Source organism: Nuphar pumila, chromosome 2, assembly GCF_984573655.1.
Source record: "Nuphar pumila chromosome 2, dmNupPumi1.hap1.1, whole genome shotgun sequence".
In the NCBI taxonomy this organism is placed as follows: Eukaryota; Viridiplantae; Streptophyta; class Magnoliopsida; order Nymphaeales; family Nymphaeaceae; genus Nuphar; species Nuphar pumila.
The window spans coordinates 113,161,445-113,187,628 of NC_143250.1; the positions used below are offsets into that span (position 1 = coordinate 113,161,445).

Genomic DNA, 26,184 nt, shown 5'->3' on the forward strand with positions numbered 1-26,184 from the left:
GATTTTAACCTCCATCCCCGCCTCTATTCCTGCGTCCATCCCTGGTCCAAAGCGGGTGAGACAGGGCGGGACCCCAATTTTCCTTCGGTTCATTGTCATCAGTAAAGAAGGATTGGGGATGGGGATGGGGCGAGGCAAGGCAAGATCAGGACAGGACAGGGGAAAGTGTAAGTCCATCCTCACACGAGTTTTGATTTTAACCTTCGTTCTCACCACCATCCCAATTTCATATCCTTCAACCCAGGTCCAAACGGGACAAGGCGGGGTGGACCCCCATTCCCCCCAGTCCACTGCCATCCCTATTCTCTGCAAACCTTATAATGGTTCGATGGAATTAGGCGGGGCATAAGCATGCCATCTCTCTCTCTCTCTCTCTCTCTCTCTCTCTCTCTCTCTCTCTCTCTCTCTCTCTCTCTCTCTCTCTCTCTCTCCAGAGACCATATTTTAGATGGGTGCCTTCCAACAAGAAATGCAAATCCATTAAGCTCATTCTGGTGTGTCACTCTAGGTAGGGGTGGCAATCGGGTGGGGTTGGCAGGTCAGCATACCTCAACACAAACACGACCCGTTTATTAAACGGGGTGGATGTGGCAAACACAAACATGACCCATTTATTAAATGGGTAACATGACACGACACGGTTAACCCGTTAAATAAATGGGTCGGGTCGACATGACCCGATTACACCTCCATTTGTATTATGTTCTATCTTCTTTCAAGAAATGGTGCTTATTAAAATGCTTTGTTAATGATGAAACATTGTAGGTCCTTTTCGTCACTGTAAATGTTAGTAGCATTCAGATAAAAAAAATAAAATAAATAGTGACCAAGATAGGTTGATGATGCAAGAGATGGTCACCATAAATGCTCAGAGCCGCCTGAGTTTATTATTTCTGCCAGATACTGAAGGACAAGAAAGAATCAGAGATTCAGGCAATGATGGCATTGTACTCAACCTTAATAACAAGAACAACCTCGTGCTTCAGTCTTTTGCCTCTAACTTTCCAATCTAAAAAGCCTATGTCTTCTTTGCATCAAACAATGGTATTACTGACACCAACAAAATTTAAATCCCAAACTATTCATCATCCATCCCCTGTCAAACGTTCTTTTAGTCAAAAGTTGTTGATCCTAGGCACCAAACTCAGAAGTCTGAACCTTCAAGACTCACTAAATTATATAAGTACCGTTAATGCAGAGAAAAAGAAAGAAAATGTGAAAACCCATTCAATGCACAAAATATCATAAGTTATTATGTCATTAAAAGTTGAGAGTCAAGAACTTATCCATTAAATAGACAGGACCAGATGGTGAGTTGCTATGTTGTACCTTTAGAAGCAAAAACATTCTTTTCGGAAACCGCATCTGGGTTATCTTCCTTGCAACATATATGTAAACAGGTTGCGGGTTGACGAGTTTGGGTAAACGGGTTGACCCGCTCGCCTAACTCGTTTATTAAACGAGTCAGCCGGGTTGGCATACCCCTAACACGAACCCAACCCGTTTAATAAATGGGTTAGGCGGGTCGACCCGTTTACGACATGAACCCGCTTAAGCCAAACCCAAACCCGCCTAAGAAGCAGGTTGACGGGTCGTGTCAGATTTTGCCACCCCTAACTTTAGGGTTTTAACTTTTAACCACTTGCCGTATGTGGTTCATTGTCTTGAGGATGCCCACAAACTCTTCTACCAAATGGCACAACTAACTACAATATTTGTGTGGGATTTTCTTATATCTGGGTAAGTTGAACAAGGCTAGTATGATGCAATGGTTCTCTACCCTAAATGGATGAGATGGGTGTTGAGGCTGATAATCTCACATTCCTTCAAATTCTCATGGCATGCACCAGGATCTTGTCATTATATAGGGGTGAGCAAAGGCGGAGCTTGGGGGAGGACAGGATTGGGTTGTAGCTCAGTCCTCTGGCCCAATTATTTTATTTTGTTTTTTAAAGCCCAGTCTTAGCCCAGTCCTGATTCCAAAGGCAGAGCTGGGAGGGGCGGGGGGGGGGGCAGGACTGGGCTGTAGCCCAGTCTTGCCTCCCAACCTAGTTAAAAAATAATAATTTTAAAAGCCCAATCCTAGCCCAGCCCTGATTTTCGGGTCGGATCCAGCACCTGGTGAGGGCGGGCACCCGCCCGTGCTAGATCCAACCCGTTTAACTTATTACCCTTCAGCCCCTCTTCTTCTTTGATCTTGATTTTGAGTGATCTAGCCCTTGCCCTCGTCTTACCCAAATCCCCCGATTCCCGACGATCGATCCAACGTCGCCCAACTTCTTCTCCGACGCCGAATGAGCTTATGCTCCGACGCCGGCCACCCATGCTTCTCCTCCAAGCCTCCGACGCTGCTCCCATGCTCCTGAATGAGCAAGATGATGAGACACCGACCGAGCACGACGACGAGACACCGATCTTTTGGTTAATTTGACTAATCAAATATGTGTTAGTTTGATTTAATCAAATTATAGGTGGATTAGAGTTGATTTAATCAAATCAACTCCGAAGTATGGTTGATCCTGACTTGAAACAATTCACTGCATTTATTTCTGATCAAATTTTATTTAAAATAAAAAAACAATTTACCCATTTTGGAGACAAATCCTATTTTTTGTTTCTGAATGAGCTCTTATGCATATATTTCTATGTATATATGTATATACATATATGCAGATGCCTCTCAGTCTTTTATCTCATGTTAATTGTTTGACTCATAAATTAAATTAAAGTGGAAGATGAATGTTGACTGTTGATGGTAATTTATGTTTTTTGGTGCAATAATTATACTTTATCTACTCATTTTAGTTGGAACAAAGCTAGGAGAAGGTTGTGAATCAGTGACTTTTGTATTTTAGAATAACTCCTGATTTTTGAATTATAGAATCAATTATCTACTCAAATTATATAAAATTATAGAAAAGTCCTAACTTCTAACTTGTGTTTTAATGTTTTGATATCCAAGATATAATTTACTTAAAAGCAGAGTTACAACATTATCAGATGGATGTGGTTTTTTATCCTCGATTTCAAGTACCTACTCTACCTGATTTGTATCAAAAGTTGGTTGCAAGTAGAATGTCAGAAAGTTATGTCATGCTAACTATATTATTTCGTCTTGTACTCACATTATCAGTTTCTACGGTCACTATAGAACGAACATTTTCAGTGATGAAGCATGTGAAAACGGAAATTCGTAACAAAATGGACGACAGTTTTCTTGCTGACTGTATGACATTGTACATCGAACGAGAATATACTATGACTTTAGTTATAGATTCTCTTATAGATGAATTTTATGTTGCGGGTAACCGTCGGGGTCCATTTTAGTTGGTACTTTTGTATTTTGATTTATTTTGTCATAAATAAAATTTATGCATTGTTATGAACTTCAAATTATCTCACCGGTGTTATATATTGCCATTAGATAATGTTTAAGAACTTTTCATTAAGGTTGAGAAAGATTGCAATAGATAGTTTGATTTGTCCATATGAAATAGATTTTTTTTAATAATTGAGTCATTTTTTATTTTATCTAAAAAAATAATAATTAAGGGGCGCTACACCAGAACCCCCTACTAGCACACCATTTTTTTTTTGCTACACCCGAACCCCCTACTAGCACACCATTTTTTTTTTGCTACACCCCTGTTGGCGAGGATATTCATATGCATATTATCAGGTGGAGTTACAGTGCCCACCTATTTCTTGTCGATGCCCTTATTGGCCTGAATGTGAAAATGCGGCGAAACCGTAAGCATTCAGTACTTATTTGACAAAACTCTTGAAAGAGACTGTTTCATGGAACACGATGCTAATCCGATACATTAGATATGGGTGTTTCTATTATGCTGTCAATGTGCTGCTTGTCATGGTTGCTAAAGGTTTTGAACTAGACAACAGTGTAATCTCTCTGGTGAAATGCATGTCATCAGCATCATTGCAGCAGCAGTCTCCTTCACTATTTACTTAATTTGGCTTATTAATGTCGTATCTTCTTCATTCATTCTTTATTAAAACAATAGAACATGCACAGAAAGGGTTATAATTGTTTGGTTCATGCATTTGTAGAGAAATCATTGTCTTTAATGAAATTCTTTAAGTTCTTTAAGTTTATTGAATGTGAAATGATCATTACATTGGCTTGAAAGAGGCATGGGTGTTATTGACATACGAGAGAGTGTGTGTGTGTGTGTTTCTTCTCGGCCGAAAGCCATCGAACCACCGCAAGATTTGCAGAGATAGGGTTGAGAAAGAAAGGAAAGTTTAGATTCTCTTTCTTTTTAGTTTCATAGTTTTTTAAGTTTCAAAATGTAACTGTGCAACGCCTTTAATCAAGGTTATGGTTTGGGCGGGACAATGACTGTCACACGTCATCATCATAAAGGTGGCATGGACGGTCAGGATTATTGATGAAGGTAACCCTCATTTGACAAATGACTTGATCTGAACCCGAGGTGGTAGGTGCCAAATCTTGGATTTAGTGTAAATACAAAGGAGAAAGGGCCTCACTTCTCATCCCAAACGCATGTACGCCCATCTCTGCACCTAGATTCCAAACAGGCCATTGTTGCCTCAAGACTACTACTTTAGCATTTCCCATGTCACGTCAGTTCCTTATGCATGGAATTCGAGATCATCCAACGCACATTAGGTGAATCAAATCAAGTATCCTATTCTACAAAACTACAAAAAATGCTCTCCCACAAACGCTCTCCTCAACTGGCACTTTTGAAATAGGGATGGTGGACCGGGCGGGGGACAAGGTCTCCACCCCCATTCTGTCTCAAAATTCTACCATCTATTCCCGCCTTCATCCCTGCATGAGTTTTGATTTTAACCTTCATCTCCTTTTCATTTCCTTCATTCCCGGTCCAAACAAGGCAATTCTAGGCATGACCCTGTTTTCCCCCTATCCACTGCCATCTCTAAAGGAGGTCAAACTGTAGAAGGGTCGACCGCACCTACTAGAATAATGAGAGGAAGGAGAGCTTATTGGAGAAGCCATGACCGAAAGAAGGAGATGATCGTTTTAGCTTTAGCATTAAAAATTAAGAATATATAAGCAAATTATATAAAATTTTATTAATCATTAAAGGTATTTTAGTTATTTTACTAACGGGAATTGGGGACGGGTGAGGCAGGGGAAAGCGTAAGTCTGTCTTCGTTTCCATCCTCTCACGGGTTTTGATTTTAACATCCATCCCCGTTTCATGTCCTCCGTCCCCGGTCCAAACTGAACGAGGCAGGGCAGAGCCCTGTTACACCCCAGTCCACTGCCATCCTTATTATGAATGCAAAGTTTATGGGACATCATGAGTTTGATATCCACATGGGGGTGACCTTAGCCCCAAAGACTGAAACTGGATTAGAGCTGGTAAACAAATCGAGCAACTCGTGGCTCAGCTCATCCCAAACTCATTCATGTTTGGCTCATTTGGATGACGAGCTGAACACGAGCTTGTTCAGTTGGTCATCATACGTAACTGAGTCGAACATGAACAAGGGGTGTTTGTCTCGTCTCTGTTTGGCTCATATAAACTCGTTTAGATAGCATATGTAGAATTTATTGCACTATAAATGACAAAAAAACATTTTAGTTCAATGGGGTGATTGGGCTTACTTGCATGTAAGAGGTTAAAGTTCCATTCTGCTATGAATTCTTTAAATTTTTTATTTTATTTATGCAAGTCAGCTCAGACTGGGCTCGTTTGGCCTATACCAGTTGAGCTCGGCTCAGACAAGCCATATGAGCCGAGTCCAAATACTATATGGCTGTAAACGAGCCAAGCCCGAACAACCCTTGTTCAGTTCATTCAGCTTGTTTACCAGCCCTAGCTGGATGTGCTCTAAGGTAAGGCTGGTAAACAAGCCTAATGAGTCAAACTTGAGCTGTTCAGGCTTAGCTGTTGAACTTGCTGCGAGCTTAGCCGAGTATGAGGTTGTTCATGAACTGGCTCATTTCTTAAGTATGTTTTAAAGCTTGGTGATATATAAAATATCTATGATATGCATATAATATAAAAATTATGTATAAAGTATATAATACATAAATATATAATATATAAAATGGTCTTAAGTAAGTCGAGCTTGCATTGTTCGTGCTCCGCTCATTTACCTAAACGAGCTGGCTCATAGCTTCTCATCGAGCTCAATTTACGAGCCAAACCAATTTTCTCACCAAGCGATGAGCAGTTCATCCCCTTTTTCGACCTCAAAGGTTTTACCAGCTAGGGGCCAACCAATATGCGGTGGGGGTGACGTTACGGGAAGGCGGGGGGTTCACTTTGACCTTGCCAACAAAAATAAAATAAAATAAATAAATAAATAAATAAAATATATATATATATATATATATACTCTTGTTGAGAACATTAGTAAAAATGCCCAAAAAGTCAAAGTTTATAATGCCATGGGCCTAATCACATGCTGTCTATTTTTTATATCAGCTGTCTTGCTACCATTTTGAGCTCGAACTTAGCCTCTGGTTAGCTAATGGCCAGCTTTGAAAAAACACAAGTTGAAAATAGGAAAAATGAGAACTTTTCCATTCTTTCCAAACAGTATGAAATCTTTCAAAGGAATATGTTTCTATTTTACCCCAAATTTGACAAGAAAAAATTCGTGGTTTTATTATATACATAATTTGTTATTATAATTTTTTTTTAGTTTTTGTGTGCATTCCCCCCTAACCAAAACATTCTAACAATTTTCTTACTCAGTTTTGTAATGTCATACAAACAAGATATAATTTTTCATAAATAAAATGCTTGTATCAAAACTTTTTATAGGGAAAATTTTCTTACAAGTTTTTTCATTTTGCTTGCAAACGTGCCCATTGAGTGAGAAGCTTGGGTAAAAAAGAAAAAAGAGTGAGAGGACATAGGCTAGGTTGGCTTGCTTAGCAATCCAAATGGGATGAAAAAACTAGCTTGTCTATATTGATCTTTTGGGTCCTTGAACCAGCACATACCGAGCCTAGGGTTGGCTCAGCTTGACCCTTGTATGGGTCATGCTTGATTAAGTAACATTGATGGGCCCCGACCGACTATAATAATTACTGGTTGGCACAATATTTATTTATTTATTTTTGGGCTGGGCTAAGAGAGGACTCATCACTGATGCACATTTGAGGGCCTTCAGTTGGTAAAACCCTTGGGGCACTTTTGGAAAAGAGAAAGATGTTGGAAAAGTGATGCAAAATGAAAAATCCATAGGGATTTTTGAGCCTTCCAATTTTTAAAAAGTATACTTTTTGATAAAAAATATTCTTCCATGACGAAAGTGGAAGAATGTTTTGTACCAAGAGAAAATTTATTTTTACTCTAACCATCCACCACGACCCTCCTCCTTTGTTTTTACTTTTTTCCACCATATTTTTCTCATGTTATACAAACAAGTCAAAAACTTTCTTTTGAAGAACTTATCTCAAAAGCTGGCATAGGCAAAACTTTCTTTTCCAGTGAGTTTTTTCTCTCTTCCAAACTTGCCCTTGAGGACCCCCTTAACTACAAGAGGGTAGCTCTAGTTTCAACCTTTTTTTTTTTTTTAAAGTCAAGCTGGGGTCAGGCACACCCTTACCAGTCATACAACTATACCATTGGGTTTTGAATCTGCAACGTCCCAAAACAAGGTAACGTGCAGTAGCTGCTCCTACTAGACAAGCAGAGACCACGTTGGTAAATCTAGTTTCAACCTTGCAACAAAGGGTCACCTGGCATAGGTTGCGAAACATCCCATGTCAGGTAACAACCCAGGGCTGTCCCTAGAATGAAAGGCAGAAGCCCAATGGGTTGGCAAGATACCTATGCCTATCAGAGAAGATCGGGTGCAATATGATTGCACAAAAATTTGTGCATTAAGCACCCGATAGCCATCCATCTAGGGATGGCAGTGGGGCGGGGCGGGGGACAAGGTCTCCACCCCCACCTCGCCTCAAGATTTTATCCTCCACCCCCTCCCCGCCTCCCTGGCGGGGATGGATTTTATCCTCCACCCCCGCCTTCATCCTCGTTTCATGTCCTCCATCCCCGGTTCAAACTGGGATGAGGAGGGGCGGGGCGGGGATATTGCGGGGAAAAGTGGTTGGGGCGGGGATGAGGCGGGGATCATGGCGGGGTGGGGAAAAGTGCACGTCCATCCCCGCCTCCACCCCCGGACGGGGATGGATTTTAACCTTCGTCCCCGCCTTCATCCACGTTTCATACCCTTCATCCCTGGTCCAAACGGGGCGAGGCGGGGCCCCACTTTCCCCCAGTCCACTGCCATTCCTACATCCATCAGGTCTTGGGCTCACACCTGCTTAATGCACAAATATTTGTGCAATCATATTACATCTGATCTTTTAGCTATGCCTGCATGTCATGTTGCTAGTTATACACTTGGGTTTAACACGTGAATCAATGAATCATCCAATCTTGGCCGATACAATGTTGCCCAAATCTGCCGATTCATATAGAATCAACCCAATGGTGATTAAAAAAGCGGTCCGACTCAATTCATTTTTTAAATAGTTAAAAAATATTTTTCACATGTTTAACATTTTTTAATGACAGGTGTCATCTGATATTAAAAAAGGGTCGATTCAAGATCGATTCCATTTGATTTTTTTCATTTATTATAGAAACCGATTCACCTAGTCAACCGATTTTAATATCCGGCCAGCACGTAAAGATCACCAATGAATCGGTCCGGTCCAGCTGCCGATTTAGGTCCAGAGTCCAGACTGCGTAATTTCGGAACCAAGCATTGGATCCACATATCCGATCCGTTTTGCAGACAATCGGTCTGGGAACGAGGACCCGAACCGAAATCTCGCGCGAGAATTTAAACGTCCGAGAGGGGAGGGAAGGGCGGGAGGAAGATCGCGCGAAAGGGAATCACCGCAGGGCGTCCATGGCGGTGCGAGGAGGCGGTCGCTCCCCGGTCGATTCCGACTCCGGCGTCTTCGAAGACGACGAGGACAACGACAACGAAGAGTTCCGGCAAAGCGAAGACGACGAAGATGAAGACGGCGACGAAGAATTCCGGCCGGACGACGATGGAGACGACGATCGAGATGCATCCGGTGGCTCTCCGTCGTCAACCGATGCCGATCGGAAGAAGCAAAACGTCGACGCTCTCTTGAGGCACGACGCCGTCCCTGTTTTCGTTTCCGTTCATCATCTAGGGTTAATGTGTAGTCTCGTCTTGTTTCGTTCATAGATCCCTGAATCAATTCGTGTCGTCTTTCTTTCGTTCTCCACGAATTTTCCTTATCTTCGCCTTTTTCTTTCTTGTGTTGCAATTAATTGAAATTTCTCTATTATTTTCGTCTTTCCTACTTTTATTTTTCGAAGTGGTTCTTGCATATTCGCCTTGATTTTAGGGTTTAATGTGATAAACGGTTCTCAATTCCTGAATCGCTACTATTGGTTCGCACTTTTTTACATCTTTGTCTACTTTTTGCTTATATATGTCCATGTTCTTGGTTTTGTGCGAGAAAATGGAATGTATTGATTGATTTTGGGTGTTTTCTTTCAAATTTAGAGGTAACTTGGTTGTAAGAAGGCAATCGTTGCTACCTAGGGTTTTATCGGTGTCGGAAGGGGCTGCAGTGGCTAGAAGGCCGTTTAAGCCTCCGTGTAGAAATGGGTATAGTGATCAGAACGGAGAGCTCACTCGCAGGCTATGGGCTCGGAAGAGGTTTGTCCCATGGGGCTCTTCGAGGCCAGCATTGTTTACGATCACAAACTGCTTGAACGTGCCAAGGGCCCTGACGAAGGATGTTGTGGAGGAGACGCAACCTCTGCCACCTGGGATTGAGCCGCTGGTGCTGTGGCAGGCAGAGGATTTGGACGGTGATGCAGGGATTTCTCCATCAATTGTGGTTGATCCGCTGCTTGTTCGTTTTCTACGGCCCCACCAAAGGTTGGTTTTCAGATGACCATGTTTGTAAATCAAGCAGATGAGGATGTCCTGGATGAAATTGTTCACCATGCCCTCATTCCCTGTTTCTTTCTGAATGCAGAGAAGGTGTACAGTTTATGTTTGAGTGTGTTGCTGGGTTGTCAAAAGAACCCGGTATAGACGGGTGCATTTTAGCAGATGACATGGGGTAAATTTCTCATCCTTATTGCATCTTCAACTGATTAAAGGCTATTTTATTGTTTCTCGTGTTTATCTGAGAAGAAGTATATCGATTGTTCCTAGCAGCTGATGCCATGATGGCTGCGTCTGTCCTCATGTCTCTTGTAGTTTAGGGAAGACATTGCAATCAATCACGTTGCTATATACCCTCCTTCGCCAGGGATTTGATGGGAAGCCATTGGCAAAAAGAGTAATGATTGTCACTCCAACAAGTCTTGTGAGTAATTGGGAATCGGAAATAAAAAAGTGGCTTCAAGGGAGAGTCCAACTGATTTCTCTGTGTGAAACCACTAGGGCAGATGTTGTTGCGGGCATTGACAATTTTTTGGCACCTTGCAGTCGTTATGAGGTAATGCAGTTGTAACCTATGCGGATCCATCACTGGCATGAAAGTTCTTTTGTGATTCATGCTTCTGCTGATATCAGGAATCTGTTATTTTCAGATGCTAATTGTCTCGTATGAGACTTTTCGTATGCATTCATCAAGATTTGAAAAACCTGGATGCTGTGACCTGTTAATTTGCGATGAGGCTCATCGGTTGAAAAATGATCAAACTTTAACAAACAGGGTATAAACTAGTTCTCTTTTGATGGCTACTTTTTTCTGGCCGTCTTCTGCATTTATCTCTCTTTTGGATATTGTCAATTTTCTGGATGAGCTTTTGTTGCTTCTTTATCAGGCATTAGCATCCCTTCCATGCAAAAGACGAGTTCTTTTATCGGGGACACCAATGCAGGTACATGCATTTCCATGCTCAATGGCTAGAATTGTTGAACGTGAGAAGTTTTTTTATTGTTCTTTATTTACTATTTACCAGAGTTTCTGTATTACTCGCAGAATGACCTTGAAGAATTCTTTGCCATGGTTAACTTCACTAATCCTGGGGTTTTAGGGGATGGGGCATATTTTCGTCGGTATTATGAAGTGAGTATTTATCTTTTGAAACATGTCTTGCTCTTGGGACATTTTATACCAGTCCATGACAAATATTTTATTAATCTTCAATAGAGTGAAGGGGCTGTTTTTTGCTTTAACCGACCCTCATTCTCTCTTGGTAGGCAACTGCAAATTTTTTAATGGCAATGAAAAAGCAAGACCATGGATTATATGAAACAAGCAAGGACATTTCTCAACTTCCTTTTTGTTTCTTCTTTCCTTGAAAATCAAACAGGAAAAAACTTCTATTAGAACAGGAAGACTATATTGAGCATGTATAAAAAATATCACTTTAATGTTCATGCTAGTCTTAAATGGCTAGAAACCATCCCATATTGGTAGACAACTCTATTTATAGTTGACCATTCTTGCATGTGTTCTGTACCACTGCATTCACTTGTTTAATTTTATTCATATCATGCACTTGAGTTGTTCTTTAAATAAATGCATCTGTTATGGTACTTTTTTCCCTATGTCTTATACCACTGTGTTAGACTTTTATTTGCATCACGTGTTTGAGTCTAGGCACCAATTATCGTTGGAAGGGAGCCTAATGCAACTGCAGATGAGAGACAATTGGGGCTGGAGAGATCTGCTGAGCTTAGTACAAAAGTAAATCAAGTATGTTTTAATGTGAATCATATTTTCTTATATCTGTTCACTGCAGTCATATTCTAGCTTGCTTGTGTATAGATAGTTATAATAGTTATTCAAACCACTCCCTTGTGTCTAGATTCAATTGGGGATTGTGAATACAGTGAAAAAAGACAAAGTGTATCATACCTCACAGGAAGAACATGACGTTTGTTAACTTGAACACAGAGCAAGTATGATCAATATGCTAATGTGCAATTTAACCATGAGTTTTCTTGCAGTTTATACTCAGAAGAACAAATGCCTTGTTATCGGAGCACCTACCACCAAAGGTATGCTAGTTCATCCACCATATCTATTATGATGTCTCCAACTTTCCACTGGTTTGGAGTGAAAAGTAGCTTGCATTATGCACGACACTTACTTGTAAAGGAGCAGATAGTATATTTTTAGTATATGCCTGTGATTCAGTCAAGTGTCTTGATGGATCCATGATTGAAACCTTGTTTTTATGGATTGGATGGATTGCTTTGATGCTACAACATATTTTTATCACATAATCTCTCTCTCTCTCTCTCTCTCTCTCTCTCGTTTCTTGAATAGTTGGTATTGAACATACTTCAATTTTAATAGATTTTGATATAATAGAACTTGTTTAGTTCAATACAATTATACAAGTAATTTTTAAAATATTTTTTTATTCCTCTTGCATCTTTCTTCCAATTTAGTTGTTGGTTTTACCTGTTTGCCAAGGATCCAATGCAATACTTCAACCAAAACAGAGGTTTCTGTTTTGCTCAAGGGATGCTGTGGAAGGTTCACCGTACTAGATTTAAATGATCATCTCTGGCTATTGAACATATCAGTTAAAGTACCTGAATTTGTGTGTTTATTGATCAAGCACCATGTAAACCAAGTTGATTACCATGTGCACAACCAGCGCTAATCATGAAGCCTATGGGTGAAATTGTGTTCTTTGTAATAAGGATGACTCCCTCTGCTTAGGGGATATATTTGCAATTTTTAGTGTTTATGGAAGTTATCACGCTTCTTATGTTGTGTTATTTTTCAAATAAAGTGTTTTAATGATTAATAGATGTAATTTATTTGTTATGCTTTCTATTGATTAAATGAGTTCTTTTCATCTGCATATTACTTCCACTAGTTTTCCCAGTATCTTTACTTCCTAAATGTTTCCTTACATGTGTCTTCATTTCTTGTGTTTCATATCTTACAGCCATTGCTTTTTGCTTCATTTTCGTCATTGCTTGTTGCTTTTGCTTTGTACACTAGTAGCTATTATTTAAACCTTTAAACATCAAGTTGCTTTTCATCCTGGAAATGCAATCTATTTACGTATTTGTTCTGGGTATTTTGGGAGGCACTTTTTAAACCACTTGTATGCATTCACTATTAGGAAGGGATCCTAAAAGAAAAGCATCAACACATTATTGAGACTTCCTTACCTATAAGGCATGCTTGCAATCTGCATGCTAATTTATTGTGGGAGGCGCTGCACACTTTCATGCATAATTGGTTGCCATAAAGAATGTTAGATGAAGATATACCATATTCTATTTCATATGAAAAAGAAGCTGATTACTCACAAATATGTACTTGTGGATGTGTGCGTTATGTTCAAATACATAATTTTTTGCGGGATGAGTTGTTCCCTAAAGAAGAAGTGAGTGTATTTATGGGGTATGATTATAATCACAATGAGTATAGATGCTACAAATCTAGACTTTATTGTGTTATAATTTCATGACAAGCTATGATTTGATTGGTGCAACAAATACTCTAATTTGTGTTATAAGCCTTAGATTTTGGCAGACTTCTTAATGATGATGATATGGCCATTGACAGTCAGTAGCAAGTGCCTCATATCTGATGATATCTTTGCCACAGTCTCTACTCTCTAGTAATCAATGATGTTCAGTGTATCCAAATGGTGCCCAAGACAAAAAGCTCTAAGTGACATGATGTAACGCCCCAAAAATCCAGGACTTGTAACTTTTTAGAAAAGTTTAGAAAGCTTTGAAATCATACAATAATCAGAGTTAAATAATACTTCAGCGGAAAATGATATTTTTAAAACCACAAGTCAATGGACCTTGAGCGCATTACAACGTAAACTTTCCTTTGTCAAATCCCGCACAACCATTGAAATCAAATGGTTTAGAAATAAAGTTTCAATAATTGAGAATTCGCTTGTTAAAACCAAGAATAAGCTTACCAAAACAGTTTTATCAACTCACGGTTTAATAAAAGAGAATTTTTGAAACACACTTTATACCAAATTTACCAACATGTCCTCATGAGCGAAACGTCAGGGAAAGAGCTCTATCTTGACCTCATCACGCTATCGTGCCATCGCAGACTGTATTACCTATCCATTACCTGCCCATAAAATGGGCCAGTTTCGCTAAAAACTGGTAGGTGCACAGACATGACAATATTGAACATAATTAAGCAGAATAATTTAATATGTCAAGTAGACAAACAATTATATAGCAATTTAATTTCAATAGATTCACAGAGCAACTATCATGAAAAAAATGTTAAAATTATTACAAGCATTTTACTGGCACAAGTAGGCTAACTATTACAAGCAAAGCACTGCACAAGAAAGTTAACTAGCAAAATACAATGCTTCATCAACCACACACACAATTCCATAAGTATTGAACCTGTTGTACCCTATAACTTTCATACGTGCATAACTGAACACATTGCGATCAAATTTAACTTATGTTTCGATATTAACTCGCCAAGCGGGTACGCACAAGGCACGACTCTAGAAACAATCTAGACTGATCCGGGGGTTTATTATGCTATGTATTTTATGATAACCCGGATGGCTGACTGAGTCCGCACTTAAGGGGACGGTCGGTGACCAAGAGAGAAATCCCCAAAGCAGCATAAACAATGGATGCATCCCAAACATGGAGAGCTACCACCTAGGATAATTATGGTAGTCCCATTCCCCTAACTCCGATGACTGGGAAGCCGAGTCTTTTGCTCGTAACTGCCATTAATGGTCTGTCCATCGAAGTTTTGTACCTTCCTGTCCTCTCTCCTGACAGGAGTCAGTGATTCGAATGAGTACATCAGGGGTAGTTAACTGAAGACCCATTCTATATACTCTGGTCTTTCGACCAACTCGAGTATCTTGCCGGTGAAGGCGAAAACATTACTTATTTAGGTGATCACAACATTTTGTTATTTGCACTCATCGAGGTTGCCACAACCTACTTATCCAATCATCCCAACGTAAGAAGACGTACTTGTCAAAAAGTACAGTTGTACTTGTCAAAAGTACAACTACGATGAAAGGGAAATGGTTCCACAAAAGAAACCCCAACAGATCTTATCTGCAAAAGAATTAATACAACACATCCTGGCAAGATAAGTCTTGAATTCAATTCAACAACAATTTTCATATTTCATGATGCAAGGTCATCTCGGATCTCTCGTCCGATCAACAAAGTACTTAACATGTTGTGCATGTCTAAAAGTACGCTATACTGAACCAGGGAGGTGTGTGGACTTCTCAAAAGGAACACCCAACACACAACTTCATAACGATCCAAAGAATAAAGGAGTGCTCATTTGACACGATTCATCCTTAAAAGCCATAATGCCACATTAAGTCATTCACGCAAGGCACAACACTATCAAACTCGCATTTAAAATTTATCTTAGTATCGACATGTGACACTAGATTGATAAATAAATAATGGGTCCTTCAATAGAACCACACTCATTCATATGCTCATGCCCCTGATCGGGGTTATTCGAATTGGGTCGCAACTCGAATCGGGGTTATAAAATATTTCTCCCAAGTGTGTGGACTTGGGAGGACTCAAATGCAACTTCGAAATCCTGCGATGATTAAAACTTAACTTTGCAAAAGTTGTGCCATTTGAAGAGCACTGGGTTCACAGGAGGAAACCCTCTTTTAAAGAACTGCAATGCACAAGTACAACTTCTAGTGTTTTGAAAACAAGTGAAAACAGGATCGACACAATACAACTCTCGGCTTGCGATGCCGCACATCGCACGAAAAACACATAAGTAACACACGAGGTACCAAAACCATACCTTGACCACTTAGATAGGCAAAACACCTAAGGTCATAAGTAATACACGAGACACGAAGTCGTACTTCACTCAAAGGAAATGTGCAAGCAAACAAGGGCGTATGTATTTTAAGAAATACGAAACCACACCTCAAATTCATAAACAACTACACAAAATAATAATCGAAGAATGAAATTGAACCTCAACCCATGAGCATGCAAAACAAGAAAATACGCATTTCAGAAGCCATATACTCTAAGCATGTCTAGCATGGGCATCTTAATTATTTCAACTTAAATAGGTTCATTTATTGCCCTTTGTGCGACTTTACCCTACCTTGGGATGTCGTGCAGCTGCGTACGCCTACGCGAGAGGATAATACGAGGGTTGAGCCGTGGAGCACGATCGGGACCTGTTGCGTAAATATGCAAGAGTGTTAAATATTCAATTTTGCTAATATAATTAATGGTGCGACGAGGACATGGGTAGGTTTAGGCGACAGGGACGAGCCACTGCCGAAAACAGCAAGGTGGCAGAGAAAGCGCCATTGTCAAACATAGCGAGGCGGCAGGGGGCGAGCCCCTGCAGACAGCACTGAAGTGGCAGGGGTCGCACCCCTGCCGACAGCAGCGAAGTGGCAGGGGGCTAGCCCCTGCCGACAGCAACGAATCGGCAGGGGGCTAGCCCCTACCGACAACACTAAAGCGGCAGGGGGCTAGCCCCTGCCGACAGCAACGAATCGGCAGGGGTCGCTCCCCTGCCGACAACACTGAAACGGCAGGGGGTCGCACCCCTGCCGACGACAGCGAATCGGCAGGGGGCTAGCCCCTGCCGACAACAACGAATCGGTAGGGGTCGCTCCCCTGCCGACAACACTGAAACGGCAGGGGGTCGCACCCCTGCCGACGACAGCGAATCGGCAGGAGGCTAGCCCCTGCCGACAACAACAAATCGGCAGGGGTTGCTCCCTTGCCGACAACACTGAAACGGCAGGGTGTCGCACCCTTGCCGACGACAGCGAATCGGCAGGGGGCTAGCCCCTGCCGACATCAATGAATCGGCAGGGGTCGCTCCCCTGCCGACAACATTGAAACAGTAGGGGGTCGCACCCCTGCCGACGACAGCGAATCGACAGGGGCCGAGCCCATGCCGTCCGGCGAAAGGACGATGGCAGGGGGACAAACCCCTGCCGAAGAGAGAGTGAGAGAGATCGGGGTGAGGGGGTGTCGCAGGGGCCATTGGCCCCCCTGTCGGCACTCCGGCGAACCCCCAAAAGAGGGAAGGGGACGACAGGGGCCCTGTAGGCCCCCTGTCGGGTCTCCAATGGGCAAGGAGGGAGGTGGGAGGGCGCGACAGGGGCCGTGCGCCGTCTGCCGGCGTCCTGCCGAGGTGACAGAGAGGGAGATGGGAGGGGGAGGAGGAGAAGGTGGAGTGACGTACCTGGGAGGCGGTGGCCGGCGTCGGCACGGGGCACAACAACGACAGCGGTGGCGAGCGCGGAGAAGGAGGAGGCGGCACAGGGGGCGAAGGGCTGTGCCTCCCATTGCTCTCCTGCAGAGCTTTTAAAAGCTCCAGGAGGGCGATGAAAGGGGAAACCTCGGTGGGTTTCCCCAATTCACCCGAAACGAAAGGGGGAGAAAAAGGGGGGGGGGGTTGCGGCGCTTGAAAGCTCGCGTTACTTAAAACCCTAATAAAAAGGGGCCCGGGTCGGGTCCGGACCAGACCCGGCCCGTGTCCAAACAAATTTTTTTGCGGGTTTTACACATGATCCACTCACCGCCTATTATAGCCGCGAGAGTCATGTTACTGGAGATGTGGGAAATGCGCCTATTGATCATACTTCACATGTGCAGTGGAGTAGTGGATCTAATCCTCATTCCTTGGTCACTGATGCCCTAAGAAGATCTACTAGGATTAGACGTCCAGTAGATCGATGGGTAAGCTATGATGTGTTTTCCGTTGGATGTGAAAATCTTATGATTAATGCAATTGCTAATGAAGCACCAACAACCTTCTATCAAGCCCATCAAAATGATAGATTCAAGACAATGAATGTATAAATGCAGGCTTTATAGGAGTGTGACACTTGGGAGATTGTGGATCGTCTCAAAGATAAAAATGTTGTTGGCAGCAAGTGGGAGTATAATATAAAGACAAAGCAAACAACAACATTGGAAGGTTTAAAGCTCAACTTATGGTGACCTAAGACAAAAGATGCTGATCCAAAGTGGTAGTGGCTACTGGCTACAATATTATGGTACTATAACTAGCACAGGTAGTTACATCTGTTATGATCAGAAACACTATTAAGCAGTGATGCCTTCATCAGTGGGAGGTGATTCAGAAGTAGCCCTCTGTCTTTTGATTCTGCACCTTCATACATGAAGGTTTATTATCTGCCTAATTCTTTCCAACCTGAAAGACGTGAATTCTAAAACAATGTACACGGGAGCTACATTGGATATGTTCTGGTTCATCTGTAATTCTGAAAGCAGGAATGACCGGTCCTGTTGAGATTGAGCACTAAAAGGCTTTGTGCCTTCTCATATATCAATTCAGCCAAGACTTGGGACGATAGTGGAGGAATGGAGCTGTGAAATGTGGCATTTGCAGCCTTGAACTGGTGGTAGGGCCATAAGCAGCTCAAATAGCTGAACCTTTAGTTATAGCTGATTGCTCAATTATCATTCATTTCAATGAATGAATGCTTTACTTCCTCTCAACAAAAGAAAAAAGGAAATCATTCTTGAAGGTGCAAGGCCTGAAACTTGATCCAGAAATTGTACTTGTTGATTCTTGTAGTTCAATTATTTTTGGTTTATTTCTTTGAGAACGAACTAAGCATTATGGGAACTTGTAAATTTACAATATTCTATAATGTATCCTACAGCTGTTTCTGTAATCTATAGGATATGGTTTAGCCTTCAAATAGAAGTAAACCCTTTGAAATACCTATTTTTTGATGAAAATGATTTGGACTTCATTTTTTCCTAATCAACTGCCAAACCATACTTCAAAGTGCAAGAGAAACCAGTGGCACTAGTACTAGAAGCACTAAAGGAGATAGTACATGTGCAATTTATAAACCATCTCATTGATATAATAAGGCAACAAACGTGAAGTGATTTTTTTTTTTGATATTTTTATTGTTAGGTTTTTGTAAGTTGCAGAATAGATCTTTGACCATCCTTTTGTGCTTGAAATTGATTGTTTAATTCATTGAATTTGAATCCTTTAATGCTGGAGTTGTATATGTTTGCCACTGGTTCAAGGAACTGCATAACTTGAATTGTGCAGATTGTTGAGGTGGTTTGTTGCAAGTTGACGCCTCTTCAAGTTGCTCTCTACAACCATTTTATACAGTCGAAAAATGTAGGTGTTTCTTTTTTTGTTAATTGTTCTTTCCTCTTAGAGGTCTTGCATCTTTTATATATATATATATAGAATATGAGAACTGGAAACATAAGAACTAGAGTGTGAATTAGGAATTTTCGATGTTTTTTTTTTGCAAACCTGACCTCACAGATGTGTTTAGCATGGTCCATTTGCTAGGAATAGACTGTTGGGTCAATTTTTTTTCCGAAAAAGTGATTTTTTGATGCATGAATATTTAAAAAAAATCTGCGTGGCAGGCCTGTTGTGCGATAGACACAGCCTGGCCCCGTCAATTTTCAAGCCTTTAAAAATCTTGCTTATGCATCCGAATTAGACGATTCAAGAGCCGATCCCTTTAAAACCAAACATATAGATCACATCCGTATGGTCAGATTTAAGAAAAAAAAAGAAAACCCCTGAAAATCGTGGTTCACATTCTAGTTCTCATATTCTGGTGGCCCTATATATATATCCTGTGCTTCTTATGATATCTTGTGCTTTGCCAACTGCCACAGGTTAAGCAAGCAATTACTGAAGACGTGAAGCAATCTAAAATTTTGGCTTACATTACAGCTCTTAAAAAGCTGTGCAATCATCCTAAGGTACAACATCATTGAAGTTGCTGCCTGTACTGTTTCTGTGTGTCTATGTAACATGGACACTTCTAAAAGAGCAAAGCACCTGTGTTGCACCCACACTGATGTGGTGCGACACTTGGACATGGCTTCCTTTGTTGAAGTGAAGTCAACTGCACTAAGGTCCATTTCTGTTCGAAAGTGATTTGGTTAATGCTAAGCAAGTCCAGTTTTATGTATATTACACACAGAAACTCATATATCCGCACCCATGTTTTTTGAAATTGTTGTATGACTTGTATCACACCTCTGGACCTGTATTTGCATTCACACCTATGTGACATAGCTGTGTGTTAATATTTCCATTAACAGTTTCTGTAAACAATAGGCTGGACTCTGGAGAGTACTACGGAGAGAACGATGATTGAATACCTTCATTTAATCAGAGTGGTGACCAAGTATATGCGTGTATTATGAGGCGTGTGGTACTATTATCTCTGACAAATAAACTGACAGTGACAAGACTGGAACACCCTACTCTGACAGAGCTATCTTTTGTAACCAATATGGCTTAAGCACACATTCCTCGATATTGCCCCTCAAACTTCTGATGTTCATATAATGAGGAATTGCAAGGCAGAAAGAAATGATGTAATGTGAGGCTTTTTAAAAGTGTCAATGAACCTTAGGGATGTCATGAAAGGCATTGTGATGTATTCACAATTTATTGTCTATTGAAGCATGCATTATGTATTATTTTTCAGTTGTTTATTAAGACAAAACTAGTTGCTGTTTAAGTAGCATCTCATTGCCACACTTCATCAAGTTAGGTTCAGAGATTGAACACCGATATCAGAAGACAACCAAATGAACTACTAACTGGCAAGTAGTTCTATAGAGCTTTTTGATTGGAATATAGTTTTCCTTTTACTTCACCAGGACATGAAAAAACTATCTCACAGAAAGGCGCTAACTTGTGGTGGAAAAGTACCCACTCTTATCATTTTCATGCTGTCAGTATCAGAAATGCTCATGGAGCTCAAATTGGGATTTAATGGAAGAAATAAGTTGTATGCATCCTTTTGTATGATGGGTGGTACACATACTGCAAAAATATGTAACATCCTGAAATTGGATAGAATTACGAACTGCATTAAGAACATGATGCAGGGCAGGACCCGATTGGACCCATCATGCCACCCGATCCGCCACAAAATGCAGATGACCGGATCCACATGTATGACCCCATTGCAGGTACGGAGCCGCGACGCAGGGAGGTACCCCTACGCACCTACTCCAGGCATGGTGGAGTTCGCACGTCACAGAGCCATCAACAGATTGAAGTTGACCCGGATCGCAGTTCGGGTCCAAGGCTGGACCCGCGACCCAGGTCCAGTAATAGCCTTTAAAAGGCCCTCTCCTAGGGTTGCGTGGGAGATTGAAGTTTCAGCCGTCATTCTTTATAGTTTGCTTATTCCTTTTGTTATCCGCACTCTGTTTTCATTTCATTCCTTACTATTGGTTGTCTTCCCCTGTTTATTGAAAACTTATTAAAAATAATAAGAAGCTTGAGCCACACCGATTCACGGTGGGCATCTGTTTTCTCTCCTCCCCCGACGAGCACTGCATCAAAGTGGTATCATAGCACTCACCCACCTTCATCAGCGAGATGGCTCTTGAAGCAGGGACCGATCCGGTACGAGGCGAGGAACGTGAGGAGGCTTGCAACGAAGATCTGATGCTGCGTGTGATGGATGTGCTAACAAAAATCCAGGAAAATATGCTGCGGATGAGCAAGGACATTGCCGGTCTGTCAAAACGAATGGATGGCTTCGATGAGCGACTGGTGACCCTTAAATCATCTAGGACACAACCCACAGTAGCATGCACAGATCTGGTGGATGGCGTCACGATAGGCGTGAGCCCCGACCTTTCTTCAATCTGTTCGCCCAACCAACTTCAGCACAGTCGTATCCCTTCGCTCCCGACGACACCGACGCCCACCACCAATCCGGCTATTTTCCAGCTGCATCGGGGCGTTTCGATGGGCGACCTTCCCTCTGTGGGGGTACCGAACTCAAGGCAGCTAGCCAATGTGGCTGCATCGCAGGCTAGTCCGGCCTTGCAGGGGCTCGGCATCCCACTGGGTCCATTTGCAGGCCCGGTTCTGGGGTACCAACACCCTGCGACCACGTCGCAGGCCGACCCAAATCATCGGGACCCCAACATTACGTTGGGCTCATCTGTAGGCCCCAACGCGTGGCAACTGGGGGCACTACAGGTCGGGACAGGACGACAGGGCCCCAGCGTTTCGCTGGGTCTCTCATCGGGCCCTGTTCTGTCGACCCGACCCGGGAAGACAACCTGCAACCCCCCTGACCTAGCGCGCGGAGGCCTAGCGTTCGCGTACCCGCGCACTGGAACAGGGCCCCCCCTGTTGATTGGATCGAACCCGGGAGGGTCCGGTCCAACCTTCATGACTACAGGGCCCAGGCCCGAGTCGCTGGGACCGTCCATTGGGTCTCAGGGAGCGGGTCTGGACCCAGAATCCCTTCATCCGACTTACTCAGTTGGGTCCGGTTCGCGGGCTGTCCCGAACCAGATCCAACTCGTTAAATTTTATCCCCATGATGGATCCACTACCGACCCAGACCCATATCAGACCCAGACGGAGCTCCAGTTTGGATTTGAGCCGGGTCAAGACCAAACCCATCACCATATGGATCGCGGATCGAGTTCAGACCGAGCCTCTTATCCCCACAACTCGACCCACGATCCAACCTATCCAAATCTGGGTTCTGATGGATAGTCTAGGATTAGGCCCAATCCATATCCAATCGGGTGGATTATCTCAGTCCTATCCCAACCTAGCTCGATACCCAAATCCCAACCAACCCATTAACCCCCTACCTACCCAACATCCGATACCTCACCCGATCCAACAAAACTATCATAGCCTAAACCCGTATTACCCTGTTCCTACCCGGTTAGAACCTGAAGACCACCCGTCCCACACCCCTTACCCTGGGCCTCCTGTCCTTCCAGTGCTCCAACGCCGGCCGCAGATGGCTCCCGCCCACGGGCAGGCCAGACTGAGGCAGAATCAGCGGGGAGCAGCGCGACCTGAGCGCCAACCACCCATCAGTGGAGTTCGTCAACACCAACATCCAGGTGAGCAGTGCCGCACCACGGGCGATGAAGCAGTATGGGACGACGACGCCTTCTGGAATGAGTATCCTGCAGGAATGGTGGAGTCTCGACAGCAGAAAGTACCAGAACACTCCTCGACCTACGGAGTGAAGCTGGATCTTTCGGAGTTTGCGGGGCGATTCGACGCAGAGCAGTTCTTCGACTGGTCGTATGCCTTGCAGTTCTTCTTCGATTACCACACCGTCGCTGAACACCGTTGTGTCTCGCTAGCGTCTACTCGACTGAGAGGCCTAGCACAGACGTGGTGGGTGGAACTGCATCGATTGAGAGAGCGGCAGGGATTAGAGCGCGTGCAATCATGGGAGGAGATGCAAAGATTGATGCAGTCAAAATTCGTGTCGTCAGATCACGCAAAAAGAGCCTACAAGGAGTACTTGACCCTGCGGCAAGGCACCCGAACTGTGGCAGAGTATACCGCGGAGTTCCATCGTCTTTCCCTACGTGTGCAGATCGAGGAAACCGCCCGCCAACAGGTCACAAGGTACATTTCGGGTCTTCGCCCTGCCATTTCTGATGATTTTAGTTGTGTCACAGTTGAGATAATAGATCAGGCCAGCAATTACGCCATGAATATCGGGAACAAGCTGAGGAGGAAGCAAGAATATAGGGCCTCCCGTAGTGAACCCACTAGTCGACCTAAGCCAGGTTTCCCAACCAGGGGAGCAAGCTCCCCTAGCGACTCAAAGACTAGAGCAGACTTTAGCAAACCTGATCAGTCAGGACCCGCATTCAATACCCGGTCTAAAGCCAAACCTAGTGATTCTACCATCCGTTGTTTTAGGTGTTAGGAGCTAGGGCATGTCGCATCTAGGTGCCCCACTGTGGGCAAAAACACCCATCTCGTCGAAGGTATTGTGGAGTCAGCATCCGAGAGTGAGAGTGAGTCTTTGGTCGAGGATGAGGATGAGAGGGAAGTCGTAGAGTTCGATGGCAACGTCGACAATCTATTATCCATCCGTCATGTCTTGACCGCACCTCGTGAGTCGACCCCTGCAGAATGGCTACGGAACAACATCTTTAGAACCCGATGCAACTGTGAGGGTCACACATGTGATGTTATTATCGACACCGGTGCTTGTGAGAACATGGTGTCCGATAGCGTTGTGTCTACCTTGAATCTGAGAACCGAGAAACTGTCTCACCCCTACAAGATGACGTGGTTCAAGAAAGGAAACGAGGTTTCCATCACCCAGCGTTGTTTAGTTCGCTTCTCCATGGGGGAGCACTACCACGACGAGGTGTGGTGTGATGTAGCCCCTATGAGTGCGTGTCACATCCTGTTGGGTCGTCCTTGGCAGTTTGATCGCAAGACCATTCATGATGGCCGTAGGAACACATACTCGTTCATATTTAAGGGTCATAAGATAATCCTTCTCCCCATCAAGGAGACGGGGTTTCCCACGGTAGATAAGCCTAAGCGAGTTCCCCGACTTGCAGGACTATCCTACCGGTCTTTCTTGAACCAATGTCAGGAGGATGGTTATTGTTATGCTGTGGTGGCTAAGCCGTCAGTGAGTACGTCGTTACCAGTTCCTACGGACATCCGCCCCCTTATTGAAGAGTTTAGCGACATTATGCCAGGTGACCTCCCAGATGGTCCTCCTTCCATGCGTGTCGTACAACATGCTATTGATTTTGTGCCAGGGTCGAGTCTCCCCAATCTCCCCACGTATCGTATGAATCCCTCCGAGCATGCCGAGTTGCTGAGGCAGGTCCAGGAGTTACTACAAAAGGGCTTTATTCGTGAAAGTGTGAGCCCTTGCGCGGTGCCTGCCCTGCTCACCCCTAAGAAAGATGGGTCCATGCGCATGTGTGTAGATAGTCGAGCCATAAACCGCATCACTGTCAAATACCGTTTTCCCATCCCTCGTTTGGATGATATGTTTGATATTTGGCTGGTGCTTCCATTTTCTCCAAAATCGATTTTAAAAGTGGGTATCACCAGATTCGTATCCGAGAGGGGGATGAGTGGAAAGACGACATTCAAGACACGTGATGGGTTGTATGAGTGGTTAGTCATGCCATTTGGGCTATCCAATGCCCTAAGTACTTTCATGAATATGATGACCCAAGTGCTACGCCCTTGTATAGGGAAGTTTGTCGTGGTGTATTTTGATGATATTTTGATTTATAGTTCATCTTTATCTGACCATTTGCGTCAGGTCTTAAAAATTTTAAGTAGAGAAAAATTGTATGTCAATGCGAAAAAGTGTGAGTTCATGATGTCCAGTGTCGTATTCCTAGGCTTTATTGTGTTATCTGATGGAGTTAAGGCAGACCCCACGAAAGTTCGTGCGATTGTAGATTGGCCTATCCCAAAGACTATTGGAGAGATCCGTAGTTTTCACGGATTAGCCACTTTTCACCGACGTTTTGTGAGAAACTTCAGCACCCTCATGGCCCCAGCACCCTCATGGCCCCCATCATGGAGTGCCTCAAGGGTACTAGTTTTCAGTGGACGTCTACTGCGGGAAAAGCCTTTACGATCATCAAAGAGAAAATGACCAGTGCTTCTGTCTTAGCCCTCCCTGATTTTAGTGCAGTATTTGAGGTTGAGTGCGATGCCTCCAAGGTGGGAATTGGCACAGTCTTGAGTCAGAATCGTAGACCTGTTGCCTTCTTTAGTGAGAAACTGACTCAGGCCAGGTGCCAGTATTCCACTTACGATGTTGAGTTTTATGCCGTGGTACAAGCCCTTCGTTATTGGAGACATTATCTCATTTATAAGGAATTTGTCTTGTACACGGACCATGAGGCATTGAAGTATCTGAATAGTCAAAATAAGTTGAGTGCTCGTCATGCCAAGTGGGTCAGTTTCTTGCAAGAGTACACCTTCTCGATTCACCATCAATCGGGTACCCTGAACAAGGTGGCTGACGCTCTTAGTAGGAAGAACAACCTTTTGATGACTATGTTAGTGCAGGTCATTAGGTTCAAACAGTGCAAGGAATTATACCCCACAGACCCTGATTTTCAACAAGTCTGGGCGGGGTGCATCTCTTCAGATCGCACCATTGACCCCCGTTTTAGTATTTATAATGGTTACCTCTTCTGTGGGAACAAATTATGTGTGCCTGATTTCTCCCTTAGGCTTCAGTTGATTTCTGAATTACATGAAGGAGGGTTAGCAGGGCATTTCGGACATGATAAGACGTTCGCTCTGTTAGATGAACGATACTTTTGGCCCAAAATGCACAAAGATGTTGTCAAGTTCATTCAAGGGTGTCATGTGTCCAAAGGTCATCGTCAGAATAGTGGTCTGTATACTCCGTTACCCATTCCTGA

General features: G+C 43.1%; 1 protein-coding gene across 1 annotated transcript in view; it reads left to right on the forward strand.

Moving 5' to 3' along the window:
• Window positions 1–8,892: 8,892 nt before the first annotated feature.
• RAD54 (DNA repair/recombination protein) overlaps window positions 8,893–26,184 on the forward strand; it is a 95,987-nt gene continuing 78,695 nt past the window's right edge. Inside the window, exons 1-11 of the mRNA XM_089992496.1 lie at window positions 8,893–9,167; window positions 9,526–9,906; window positions 10,007–10,093; window positions 10,234–10,474; window positions 10,569–10,694; window positions 10,806–10,862; window positions 10,964–11,050; window positions 11,588–11,683; window positions 11,938–11,988; window positions 19,037–19,111; window positions 19,630–19,716. Of these exons, the coding sequence (XP_089848622.1) occupies window positions 8,893–9,167; window positions 9,526–9,906; window positions 10,007–10,093; window positions 10,234–10,474; window positions 10,569–10,694; window positions 10,806–10,862; window positions 10,964–11,050; window positions 11,588–11,683; window positions 11,938–11,988; window positions 19,037–19,111; window positions 19,630–19,716 (1,563 nt within the window). The remainder of the gene's footprint in view (window positions 9,168–9,525; window positions 9,907–10,006; window positions 10,094–10,233; window positions 10,475–10,568; window positions 10,695–10,805; window positions 10,863–10,963; window positions 11,051–11,587; window positions 11,684–11,937; window positions 11,989–19,036; window positions 19,112–19,629; window positions 19,717–26,184) is intronic.